The 13,492-nt window shown below is 45.3% G+C and overlaps 1 protein-coding gene across 2 annotated transcripts in view; it reads right to left on the bottom strand.

Moving 5' to 3' along the window:
• Positions 1-12,358, bottom strand: part of NUP153 (nucleoporin 153) — a 45,080-nt gene extending 32,722 nt beyond the window's left edge. For both annotated transcript variants that reach the window (XM_058025423.1, XM_058025413.1), the window contains exon 1: positions 12,215-12,358. In XM_058025423.1, the coding sequence (XP_057881406.1) occupies positions 12,215-12,310 (96 nt within the window). In that variant the 5' untranslated portion in view covers positions 12,311-12,358. The remainder of the gene's footprint in view (positions 1-12,214) is intronic.
• Positions 12,359-13,492: the final 1,134 nt, after the last annotated feature.

Consider the following 13,492-nt stretch of genomic DNA (forward strand, 5'->3'; position numbering starts at 1 on the left):
TTCTAGGGGCCAAAGCCCTGTGCTGGAGACTCAAATCCTTCCTTGGAGGGGCCAAAGCCCTCTTCTCATAAGGTCATGGAATCATTAAGGTTGGAAAACACCTTTAGGATCATCAAGTCCAACTGTTAACTCATCATGTTCTCCATTTAACCACATCCTCAAGTGCCAGCCTCAACTGCCCTTCTCTGGACAGGCTCTGGCCCCTCAGTGTGCTCCTCACAGAGAGTGGCCCAAATCTGAACACAGGATTCCAGGTGTGGCCTCACCAGTGCTCAGTACAGGGCACTGCCCTGCTCCTCCTGACCACACTTGCTGATAGAGGCCAGGACGCCACTGGCCTTCCTGGCCAGCTGTGCACAGCTGGCTGCTGTTCAGACACTGCTGACCAGCACCACCAGATCCTTCTCCACCATGCAGCTTTCCAGCCACCTTTACCCCAGCCAGCAGGGGGTTGCTGTGACCCAAATTCAGGACTTGAGGTTCATCTTACTGAACCTCATACAACTGGCCTCAGCCCACCTACCCAGCCTTCCCAGATCCCTGTCTGGAACTTTCCTGTCCTCCAGCTGATCAACACTCCTGCCCAACTTGGTGTGATCTGCAAACTGGCTTGGGGTGCAATCGATCCCCTCGTCCAGGTCATTGATGAAGGTGTGAAAGAGGACTTGCCCCAGTATTGAGCCCTGGCAAACACCACTTGTGCCTGGTCACCAGCTGGATGTAACCCTATTCACCGCCACGCTCTGGGCCTGGCCATCCACACAGTTTTTTATTCAGCAAAGATCACACCCATTCACACCATGGAAAGCCAGGAGAATGCCATGGGAAATGGTGTCAAAGGCTTTACAATAAATTCTAGGCAGATGACATCCAACATCCACCAAGTGGGTAACTCTACCACAGGAGATCAGATTGGTCAAGCAGGATCTGCCTTCATAAACCCACGCTGGCTGCAACACTAAGCAAAAGATGCAGACAGAAATATCAGTTACCAAACAGGTATCATAATTTACTACTTTAAAAGACCACTTCTTCAAAGGATTTATACAAAGAAAGAAAGAAAAATAAGTAGTTTGTGGCCACAGTTTGAATTCCAAACTTAAAAGCAGGCAACAGACGGCCAAAAATATATTTCTTGGCCAAAAATATTTACAGCATAGGACAGTTGTTCCAGCTTGTAAGGGTCTTTCACATAGCACAGGGTGAGGAAAGTACTGGCAGAAGCACTCAGTAGTGACACATTACTCAAAAACATCCGTTCTGCAACTGAGTTGATTTCAGTCCAGAAGGTTCAAGTATGAAAAAAATGTATAAAAATTATATAACAGTCATACACTTACAGAAATTTGTCAGAGATGCAAAATACACAACTGGATAAAAGAGCTGATTTTCACTACACTGTACACACACCTCTGTAAAGCATCAAATTCTTGCCTCTCAGAGACTTCCTTGCTTCCAATTCCAAAGTTAAAGCTATCAGAACATATGAATCAGTAAGTCCTCAAAAAGAAAGTCATCAGTGAAGTTCACTGAGACAGAGCAGATCAATCTAACCAATTCCAAACACCAAAAAGGAATTTTCTTTCCCTCCACCCCCCACAGTTAGCTCATGCCAGCTCTGGCACATAGCAGGCTACTCTCCATACTAGCTGAATTCATTAATCTGGCTAAAAGTACATGTTTCTCTGCTGGGCCCATGAGTTAAACGGGCTCAGTGCACCAGAACTGGCCTGAGAGAAAGCACAATCAGGCAGCCAGAACCAGAGGAACATGAAATAAAACTTCTCTTTTCTTTCAATCATTATGTGTCCATATTGTCATTAAAGACACTATCCCATTCTCCTCTTCACCTCACCCTTCCCTTGTGCTGCCACTAGCACATACAAGCAACCAAATGATGAACTGTAGCAAGGCTCTATCTATTTAATATAGATCCAACCAAAAATCTGTCTATAGACCATGATGGTGAGGGACTACCCCTCAGGGGCATCAGGCTGCTGGTGCAGCTTACCATGTGCCTGCATTGATGTTCATGCAACAGCAGGAACAGAAATGGAAACGTGACATGATTGTCTCTCGTAGCATCAGACTTAGACTGGATTAGACTAACTCTGCTTCTCCGATTCAGGGAGTGGCTTCAGTTTGGATGTAGGACAGCAGAGTTTGATATTTCATTTAGAAAAAAGACAATAAAACTTATTACTTAATATGAACAATATGTTTCAGGAATGTTATTAATTATGTAACATTTGAAAAACAACAATTTTATTTAAGGCAAGTGGACTAGTTCAGATTTATTCCTGAAAGTCTTGAAGAAAGGATTATATTACCAGATGCATGTGTATTTCTTTCTTATTGCTTAAGTGAGCCTTATTTTCCTTAGTCTAGTTAGCTTTAAAATAAAGGTTCCAGGGAAGTTCAGGTATTTTCTGGCATTGTATGCACATCTGTATATATTATTATCACTTAAAACTGAGAGCAAAACACCAGTATGTGCTCTGAGAGATAAATCAGTGCCTAACACACTAGGTTAAATCCTTGTGACGCTGAATGGTTTTTATCTGAAGTTTTGTCCACACCTTCAGCTGACACAGTGACAACATTACAAAACACACCACAAAGTACAAGGTACCTTTCTCTCTTCCTTTTAAGAAGCACTACACAGGCACTAGTTAACGCTCAGCAGCAATCAGCAATGGGTGCTGTAGAGTACATTCAGTATTACACTTTGAGATGGAAATCTATCAGCAGCAAAACCAAAACATTTAAGATTCATGACACTATTTTCCCTTACAACTTTAAAAGCAGTTTTAAAGTTCTTTCTTTCCCAATTTAAGAAGGAATTCCAAGTAGTTAGTACTTTTTAATTGAGGACTGCTCATCCCAGCTGCTACAGTGTGTCCCCAGGTAAATTTCATAAGCAATATCTAGAATTATATTAATTGAAATGCTGCTCAGAATTTCTTTCCTATAAGGAAACCACATAGTCTAAACTTACTACTTTTATTTCTGACATAACCACAAGGACAAGTTTAAATCTAGAATGATCAGAAGTACATATCCCATGGCAACAGATGGTCTTTACAAGTTCATTAGCACAAGTTATCAGATTTTGCAAAATATAACATACATTTTATATTTAGGATTTAAATACATTATTTGCACATAAAATTGTTTATCTTATTTACAGGTACTCTATACACATTAAGATGCAATTCATTACATATTTCAACATCACCAAACATAACTGGTAATGGCAAAGTCTTCTTCTTTCCTGCATTTATAGCCAAGGAGTTCATGCATACAAAGGCTATCAATGCATGATACCCCACACTACAAATTTGCTACCTGTCACAATGCACAAAGAACTAAACATTTTCAAAGTTATTTTGCCTGAAAGCACTCACAAACAAAACATGGTACCATCACGCAATGGCACATAGTGGTGAGGACACACTATGTATTTAAACCCAAAAACGGGCAGCCCAAATTCTGCAGCAACGCCTGAAGCAACAGTTAAAAGCCATCTGAGATCCACTTTGCAGCTTGCCAATGTCCATCTCTATGTCCAGTGCTTCCTACTGAGGATAAGGTTTGAAGGTTTGAAGCATATTTCACAAAACTAAGCTACAAAATCTCACTCCTGACATTTTGGAGAACACAGTCATCAAAACAGAAGACTGGAATTAAGTTTTTCAAGATAAACCAGTATTAGCAAAAACCAGCAAAATATTCACATGCTCCCTCTGAAGTATCTTTTCTGTCCATGTTGATCTGTAAACTGAGCTGCTAATAGCACATACCAGTCACTTTGCAAAATCTACAGCCAATCCTGTTGCACCCTCAATACGTTATCTAATTCACAAATTTTAACAGGTAAATTAAAATCAGGTAACTACATCATGGCATTTAGTTATTTGCTGTGATAATTCGGTACTTCAGCAAAACTCAAAGCCTTCCTACCTTTTAAGTTTCATCCACAGACATTGTGCACCATACAAAAGTTACGCCTCACAATTCATCTAACCAGCATAACCTGCAATTACTTTAAACTGGACACACCTAACCCTGGTGCACACAGTTCCTAACAAGATTCTAAAACGTTTGGTGAATTAAGAATTGGTGCTTAAGAGAAACGGAAGCAACGACCTTTGGACACAGTTGCTTTAGCTGGAGCAGTAAGGGGTACTGTTACATTCCTTGACATTTTAAGGTAATATTCTGAAACTGTAAAGCCCAGGTAGCCTCAACTCTGCTGCAGGGCAGTAATATTCTGTTGTGAGAGGAGCAGTGTCTTTCTGGCTGTATTTTTTCATCGCACTGCAACTGACACAACCAAGAGCACCTCACTTTAAACATAGAACCCGTATCTTCAGACACTTCTCTTACCAGCAACATGAAAAATTGCCATGGCATGTAGAGATTATTTTTTTAGTGACTCAAGGTCACTAAAAAATCATCTACAAATATGTATATATTCTACAACTCTGTAAAGAAAGTTTAGTAACAAACACCGAGGGCTGACATTAGAACACATGCACTGATATAGATAAATTTAATACGTATCTGGCTGCACCAGAGCAATTCCCGAACACTGCTAGATTTGAATCAGTTTAAGCCTTGTTTTTATCTGTTCTGCTTAGGATAATTTTAATTACAAGTGCACCTGTATTACAGTCTCACCGATTTTATATCTCATTACTATAAATATTTCAGTGCCTCACTGTAATTCAGTTGTCATTCAGAAAATGACAACTGAGCAGTTTAGCTCTTTGCTTGGTTTACTTCAGTCTTGGAAGTCACCAGGCCCTGAGCTCTAATAGGGGAAAGAGTTTTGTGACATATCTGCTTCAAAAATATTTGATTCAAAATACAATCATAACTAAAAGCAAAGTCAGCCAGCTCCCCAAGACACTGTCACACAACTTTTTCCAAGAGCAAAACCATAAAGAAGACATTAAATAGCCTCAGCAAAGAGAAGGAAAGTTTTCTAGTGCCTCATGTATTCACAAGTTGTGTATTTCACAGGTGTAGGACTCAATGCATGCTGGTGTATCTGTGTTAGCCCAAGCATTTCATCCCAGCAAATGGGAATGCAAAGACGAACTCACGTTGCAGTTGAAAAAACCACAGTAGTCTCAAGCCAAAACCATTCAAAAATCCTACACTTAAGTGCAACACAAAACATTCACAGAATGTTTTGGGTTGGAAGGGACCTTTAGAGGTCATCTAGTCCAAACTTCCCTGCAATGAGCAGGGGCATCTTCAGCTAGATCAGGTTGCTCAGAGCCCCATCTAACCTGACCTTGAATGTTTCCAGGAACGGAGCTTCAAACATCTCTCTAGGCAACACCTCTCCAACGTATCACCATTCTCTTCTTAAAAAATTCTTCCTTACATCCAGTGTGAATCAACCCTCCTTCAGTTAAAGGAGTCTAAGTCCCCTTTAGGTTCTCAAAGGTGTTCATAAGGTCTTCCCAGAACCTTCTCTTCTCCAGGCTAAAGAGCACTAACTCTCTCAGCCTGTCTTCATGGCAGAGGCTCTTCTGCCCCCTGACAATCCTTGAGGCCCATCTCTGCCCTCACTCCAACATGTCCCTGTCCTTCCTGTGCTGAGGACCCCAGAGCTGCAGCAATACTCCGCGTGGGGCCTCACCAGAGAGGAGTGGAAGAACAGAATCCCCTCCCTCAGCCTGCTGGCCACACTGCTTTGGATGCAGCCCAGGATATGTTCGCCTTTCTGGAAGCACACATTGCCAACTCATACACAGCCTCTCATGCATCAGCAACCCCAAATCCTTGGCAGACCTGCTCTCCATCTACTCATGCCCCAGCTTGCATTGGTACTGGGGTTGCACCAAGCCAAGGGCAGTACAATAAATACTGAACTGATTACACAGAACATTAAAAAGCAAAAAATACGAGATGTTTTACAGTTTAATGGCAGAAAAAAATGGAAAAGTATATCACATGACCTGCCACTAAGAAGACAGAAGAATGTTTAAAAATTGGTCAGCAGAATAGCAACCCTAGAAAAAAGCCTCTTAGTTACTCTCTTTTTGAGGGCAAGCTCTCAATTTACTCTGGAAAAACTGCAACAGTGAGACAAAGGCATTATCCTCAAAAGACAGCACAACCCCAAAGACAGAATTAGAGGATAGACCAGCAAAAGGATTGCCAACCTAGAGGAACAGTGACATTTACACTGAAACCGCCTGTGTGTGCTCTGTGGTCCAGCTGCAGCAGCTCTGACAGAACCACACACACAGAAGTTGCATGGCACCCCATGCACCACCTACTACTACAACCTCCTCCTCAGAGAATGGCCAAAACCAGCAGGTCCACCTGAGTTTTGAGACATCTCTGGGCAGTTCTTCTGGCGAGTCTCACAGTTAAAAGATTTTTCCTATTATGAAATCAGAATTTCCATTTTGGCATCTTGAGTCCATTGTCCCTTTGTATTGCTATGAATCTCCTAGAAGAGCTTGCTACACCTTCTCTATAGTCTTATTAGGTATTTGCTGCTCTTAATCTGAACACACTCAGTTCTCTAAGCCATTATGATTTTGATGTCTCCCAACCAGACTCACTCCTGTATGTTTTCCTTGTCTTTTTTTGAACTGGAGAGGACAAAACTAGACACAACAGTCCAGATGCAGTCCTAGAAGTGCTGCATGCAGGGGAAAAAGCAACTCCCTTTACATCCTTCCCACACACTTACTAATACCTCCCAGTATGCAGCTGGCCTCTTTACCTCAAGAGCGTGCTGCTGACTCACGTTCAACTTGCTGTCCAGCAGGTCGGTGGGGTTGTTTTGTCCCAGATGAAGGACTTCACATTTGCCTTTATTAAAACTCACAAGGTTCCTGGCAGCCCACTTCTGCCAAGTTCCCTCAATGGCAGCCCCATTCTTCATTAGGCAACAGGGCTGAAGTTCCCAAGGGTTTAGTATTATCTGCTGAGGATCCATGGCATTCCTTGGTTGTCAATAAAGACATGGAACAGCATCAGCCTCAATATCATCCTCTGAGAGCTCTAGTAGCAATTGGCTGCCACTGGATCTTTGTACTGCTGGTCACAACCCTTTGAGGTCAATGGTCCTGCTAATTTTCCAATCATTTTACGGTCCACCTGACAAGTCTGTATTTCACCAAGTGGACAACAGGGATCACATGGGAGACCATGCTGCAGGCACTGCTAAAGTCCAGGTAAACAACATGCACCGTTTGCCCCATGACCACTGAGCCAGTCATCCCAGTGTGTTATGAATTCAGTACGTAATGCTATGGCAGCCCACCACCTGCAGCAACCTGCAATACTTTTGCTCAAACATTTTTGGGCGCACAAAGGATTCTGAACTCTGTCCTGCCGAGTTGTTGAGCAGCAGCTCAGTTTGTCCATGGCAGGGGAGCAAGAACTGGTTCTAATTACTGACTGGAAGAATAAATAACTCCGAGAAAGTGATGTGCTGCCAGCAACCAAAGACAATTTGCAGTGTCCCAGCTAACACACTCAATTATTTCATCTGCTTTTTTCTTTTCCTAAGATACCACTCATTAATACTGTTTGTCCCCAACACTTCACAGCCTCCAAGACTGTCACAACAACACTTTGAAACAAACCCTAGAATATTAATGAAATGCTATAGCAATCATCATCGACAATTTGTACAAGTGTACAGTACTGCTAGCCTAAATGAGAGAAAACTGTCGATATCTCAGTGTTATAAGTTCTTCCCAATTAGAATACATTTTTGTTTACAGTAGCAGTAGAAAGCCAAGTGCCAAATTTCAACACCTGTTTTGCCAATACAGTATCATATTGCTGGGACAAAGACAAAACTTCTGATGTTGACTATCAGCCCATCTTGTAAAAAAAATCTTTAAATACACATTACACATTTCTCCAAATATATTTGTTTTAGCTCAATGTGCTAGCTTACTACTAAACCAAATCAAGCAGAATTGCATACAAATACAACCATGTTAAGTGTACTTCAAGGTGCAATCCTGTTGACTGGAGTCAATACAATGGTATTTGTGTACGTCCATATGGACATTCTTAATAAAGACTTTTTAAATTATCATTTTCCTGTTTAAGGCCTATGAAACATTACCTAGGTTACATTGCTCAATATGATTCTCTAGGAACTCTTAAGCATCAAAGTTTCAAATTTTGAATAAAATTTGAAACTCACAAAATAAATCTGGTGGTTTGTAAGATCCCTTCTGCCCACTGCCTGCAGTCACTGCCCAGCAAGGCCCACCTTCAAGACAGCAGCAGGCAGCAATGCAATGCTTTAGACACTGCTGCATACAGTGTTCAGTTCCCAGTCCTGTACCTAGTCCCTCTGGGAAGAACCTTATATGATGTCTCAAGTGACTTGGTGAAACTCACAAATCCAGAGAGCCTTTCATGACCCAGGCCTATGAAAGTGGCTTCCAGTGGCCTTCTGGTCCCCTTTGTCAGGCTATGTCCTAACTACATCAGCACAAGACCAACTACAATACATGCACAGACTTACGCTGGTTTCATCAAGGAAAACATCTTTGGATTTGGACATCTACACTATAAATACGCACTGGCACATACACATGTAGGAAAAAAGGAAAACATCACTCCTTGGCAGAAGTTTTAATGTACAGACATTATCTCTAATATCAAACAGCTCTAAGCTAAAGCTTAACGTGAATATAGAAGTTTATGGGAAGGTTATAAACACTTTTCAGGTAACTGGTTTCTTCTCACGCTTAAATCTGCCTGTATGAGTTTAAATAAAAGTGCAGGAGAACCAAAGTTCTCTGACTCCTTCATCTGAATGCTTAATACTCAAATAAAAAAAATACTACAGGAAGTCATTTTATTCTTTTCTCCTTTAAGTCACACTTAAAATCTCTGAAATCTGTTACCTGGATGAGAATGGCACTGCTCCAAGTTAAACCAGCACACACACACAAGCACAAAATTAAACATAAAATTAACAATAGGAACATACAAATACTCTTCTAGAAGCAGTTTAGTAAGCCAGCAATGCAAACATCCCTCCCATTTAACACATATGCATTGGTAATTCCCACCATCAGTCTATCCAAATGACCAGGACAAACCAGCACTTAGAAACACGGGGGCCACATCTGGAAGATGAAACCCAGATGCTGGATACAGCAGCTCCCTCACCTGGCATGAGCTTAGTTCTCAGAGAAGCTGTAATTTTAACCCAAGTGCCTCCTCCTTAACAAGTGCAGGAGGAGGCAGGGTACTTCGGCACTCAGTGCATTCCGTGTGGAGCTGTCAACACTCTACCCCTAGGAAAGCATAGTCAACGGGAAGAACTCCACCATCCTACTCCAAGAACAGCCTCCAAAGAGACACAAAAAGGCTCTTTTCATTCTGATATGTGACTCTCCCACCTCAGATCTTCATGGTAAGTGAGTGGATACTGTCCTTACCTCGTGGTGCTACTACTTTTTGTTTCTTGGTTTAATAATGCAGCTGCTGACAGTGCACTTTTTATAAAGCAGGATGGTAGCCCAGAAAAGAAAATACTGTGGTTTAGTTCCTTCACTAGTGGGGGAAATCTACCCATAGCTCCATCTTCCAAGAGAAAATACAGGCTGCAAGTCACATCCTCCAAGCAGCATCTGTTCATCCCTCCTATTTGAGACTGGTTTAAAAAAAGACTCTAGAGTTAAAAAACCACACACACCAACGTAATGAAATATGGCTCTATCAGGCACCTGGGGAGAAAAGGGCAGGAAGTTCTGCACTTTCCATGTTTATTCCAGAATATATTAAACAAATAACTTCTGAAATCATGGATCAGAGGCTGTATGTCTCCACTCTAGGAAAGTAACATCTTATACATCCTCTTCCTGGCTCAATGAATCACACATTCTTTTTCTGGATAATAACACAGTTTCAGACAGAAGAACTCAAAGACAACACACAGCTTGGCAACTGGGATATTTGCCCAGAAAGTGGAAGATGTAGGTTGATGTCTCTAGGCAAAAAAAAAAAAAATCTGAAGCAGGGTCTACCACATTTTGAACAAATGCTTTAGCTAATCATCTTTGAAAAGCAGCAGCATCTCCTCTTCCAAATGTCTTCTAAAGCTGTTGCTGCACTTAATGGAAGACTGACTCTGCAGCACGCTGGGCACGACTGGAGAATTCCCTCCCACCTGACCAAGCTCCCTGGGAGACTATGGCAAAATAACAACATCAAGAAAGCATAACAACTTCAGAAAAACACACAACAGGCTTACTATTGTAAGCCTGGCATCATGCTACTCATCTTCATACAAGTGGAAAAGAACCAAACATCCTAAGATTTTACAGGTATTAGCAACGTGGCATTCAGTGCTTAGGCACCTTCAGAGCTTGGTGATCAGAGACTGAGTTTTCAGGAGTGCAGTCCTGTCCCCAAGCACTTAGAACAGTTTTCATACAGTATTTCTTTCTATGAGCTTCCTTATTGATAATAGTTTGGGAAGCAGATCATGCCCAGACTGCATTGAGCACTTCCATGTCTTCCCAAACTCATTACTGAGAGACAACACCAAACCACAGAACACTTTCTGCAAAGGGGATGTTATATTGAAAATAAGAACGCTTATCAATTAATTCTGGTTCAAGTAAGCTATTTACCCAGAGCTCATCTTTCTATGTAATGCATGTTAGCAAGATATACAGGGTTAAAAAGCCATTCCTTACAATAAATGCACATATCTGACACCTATCTGTTTGACTATTACCCTAATATATTACTTGTAAATTTGATTGATGTATTTGACTTGCAGCATCCATGCTCTGGGCAGAATCCCACAGATATCCCCCCCAAGCACGTGTTTGCTTTGCCCCATTGTTCAAATAAACCTACTAGAAAACACACACAGGTAAGAGACAATAGAATAATCAGACAATCATCTCACCTAATTATTTTAAATTCATCTGTCTTATCGGTTATCTACACAGTATCACCACGTGCAGGATATTGCAATTTCAACATTACTCTGTCGTTCACGTATGAGCTTTCAACGTTTGCTCTGCAAGTGAAGTGCAGTGATTCTCTGGATGAAGCGTCACCCTGCCCGCTTTACAAGGACAACACTGCTGATCAGTGTGCTATACAAAGGATTAAGTATAGTACTTCCCACATAATAAAAACTAATTGAGCAACAATTTATGCGTAACACACCCTCAATTTTACATATAGTATTTAATCTCCTGGCTTACATTACCGATTTAATAATGTAAACGCTTTGGTTTTACAGTCAATTTCAGATTCATAAATACACGTGAAAGGCATTTCCAGAGCACTGTCTCCAGGCATCTTGAAATTCTACGACAAACAGGAGTTGGGAAGAATCTTTGCTTCTACTCCCTGCAGCCACTCTGAATGGCACGGGATCTATGCACTGCAATTTAAAAACTGCTTTTTTAATGTTATCTATCTATTCTGTCCTACAATACAAAGAAGAACAAACGCCTCATGAATTACATTTTGCTCGCATTGCACCAGCATGTTTAGGCATAAGGAAGGGGTGAAGAAACCTAAGGGCTCTGCAGGCAGCATCCGAGCAAAAAAAAAAAAAAGGAAAAAAAAGAAACCACAATGGGAGATGCCTAACTACCCAGCACCCTCACAGACTCATTTGGAATCTGGAATTCGTCAAGAAAAGCAAATATTAGAAGCGATGCACTTAAATCTGACGAGTGACTCTAACTTGATAACCCAGTTAAGATCAATTTAATCATGATTTAACCGGGCAGCGCGGAGACAAAACGAGCATCCCACGGAGCGGGAGCCAGCCCGCTCCAACCGCGAGGAGAGGGAATGCGCACCTACCCCTTCCCAGCCGCCCCCTCCTCCTCCTCCCGCCTTTGCTCCTGCCTAGCGGGGGACAGGCGGGAGACAAAGGGGAGGCGAAATTCCCCCGCAGCCCGGCGGCGCCGGAGCGGGGTGAGCTCCGGGAAATCCCACAATCCCCACAGCCCCGGCGGGAAACCCTTCCCTCCTCCTCCTCACGGGCCGCTCCACCGGGAAACCCCGGCCCGAAGCCGCGCACGTGGGACTGCGTGGAGAGCGAAGGGGGGAGGGTGGCGGAGGGAAGAGGTCGGGCCTCCGGAGCGCCTCCTGCCGCCGCTGAGGGGAGCGCCGGGAGACGAGCGGGGTAGGAGGGGAAGGACTTCACGGGGCTGACCCGCGACCTCACCTGCTGCTTGCCCCTCGCGTAGGGCGGCTTCGCGGCTCCCAGGTGGTGCCGTCGGGTCCGGATCTTGCCGCCGCCGCCGCCGCCGCCCGAGGCCATGATGCGATCCGGCCCGCCGCCGCCGGCGGCCTCGTCCTCCTCCTCCTGGTGCGGCCGCTGTGCTCCGCCGCGGCCCGGCAGCGCTGTCGCTGTCACCGTCCCCGCGGGGACGCGCCCGGCCGGGCCTCTCTCCCCCCGCGCCGCTCCCGCCCGCCACGAGCCGCGCGCGGCCTCTGGCCCGCGCGCGGGGGGCTCCTCCGCGGCCTCCGCCCCGCCCCTACCCGCGCGCGCGCGCTCGCGCGTCTCTCCCTCTCGCGCGTCTCTTCCTTCCCCGCGCTCCCTCCGCGATCCCTCCGCCCGCCGCTCCTCGCTCGCGCTCTCCCGCCCGGCGGCGGCGCCCCGCGCGCTGTCCGCCCGCCCGCCCGCGGCCCGAGCCGCCGCCGCCGCCGCCGCACCCCCCTGCCCGGCCGACCAACCACACGGCGGCCGCCCCGGGCCGCGCGCGCGTCACCAGCCCGCGCGGGCGCGTCACACAAGCGGCGCCGGGCCGAGGGCCCGGCCGCTCCCGCGCACGCGCACCGCCCCCGCTCCGAGGGAAGCGGGAGGGGCCGGGCCGGGCCGGCTGCGCGGGAAAAGCGCTCGCTGGGATCCGCCGCGACCCGCAGAGGGACGTGGCGGGGGAAACGGCTGTCCCCGGGCGCAGCTCAGGGACGCCTTGAGGGCTACAGCGGAGGTCTGTGCGGGTCTCGCCGCGGGTGATTCCACCGCCGTCTCCCCTCTTCCCGCGGCGTTTCACAGAATGACTCAGGTTGAAAGAGACCACAGTGAGTCATCTGATCCAACCTTTCCGCTCAAGCAGTGTCGTCCCAGAGCACATGGCACAGGACCGCATCCGGACACTTCCTTTCTTCACAGTGAGGGAGACCCCACAACCTCTGTGGGCACCATGTTCCAGTCCGAGCAGTCATTCACGCAGTAGTTTTTTTCCTCGTATTTACGTGAAAGTTACTGTGCATCGGTTTCTGCCTCTTGCCCTACTGCTTGGCACCACCGAGCAGAGCCTGCGTCTGTCCTCCTGCCACTCTGCCCCCGGGGACACAAGTTATCCACGCTGAACCTCCCCAAAGGGACAGCATGAGGGGGATGTTTCCCTTGCCCCTGACGAGGAGCGTGGAGAACGCGGCAGGAAAAACGGCACCGGGAGGTCTGTGGTGCTGCCACTAGTGAGTGGGTTTGTGTAAG

This window comes from Melospiza georgiana, chromosome 1 (genome assembly GCF_028018845.1).
Source record: "Melospiza georgiana isolate bMelGeo1 chromosome 1, bMelGeo1.pri, whole genome shotgun sequence".
In the NCBI taxonomy this organism is placed as follows: Eukaryota; Metazoa; Chordata; class Aves; order Passeriformes; family Passerellidae; genus Melospiza; species Melospiza georgiana.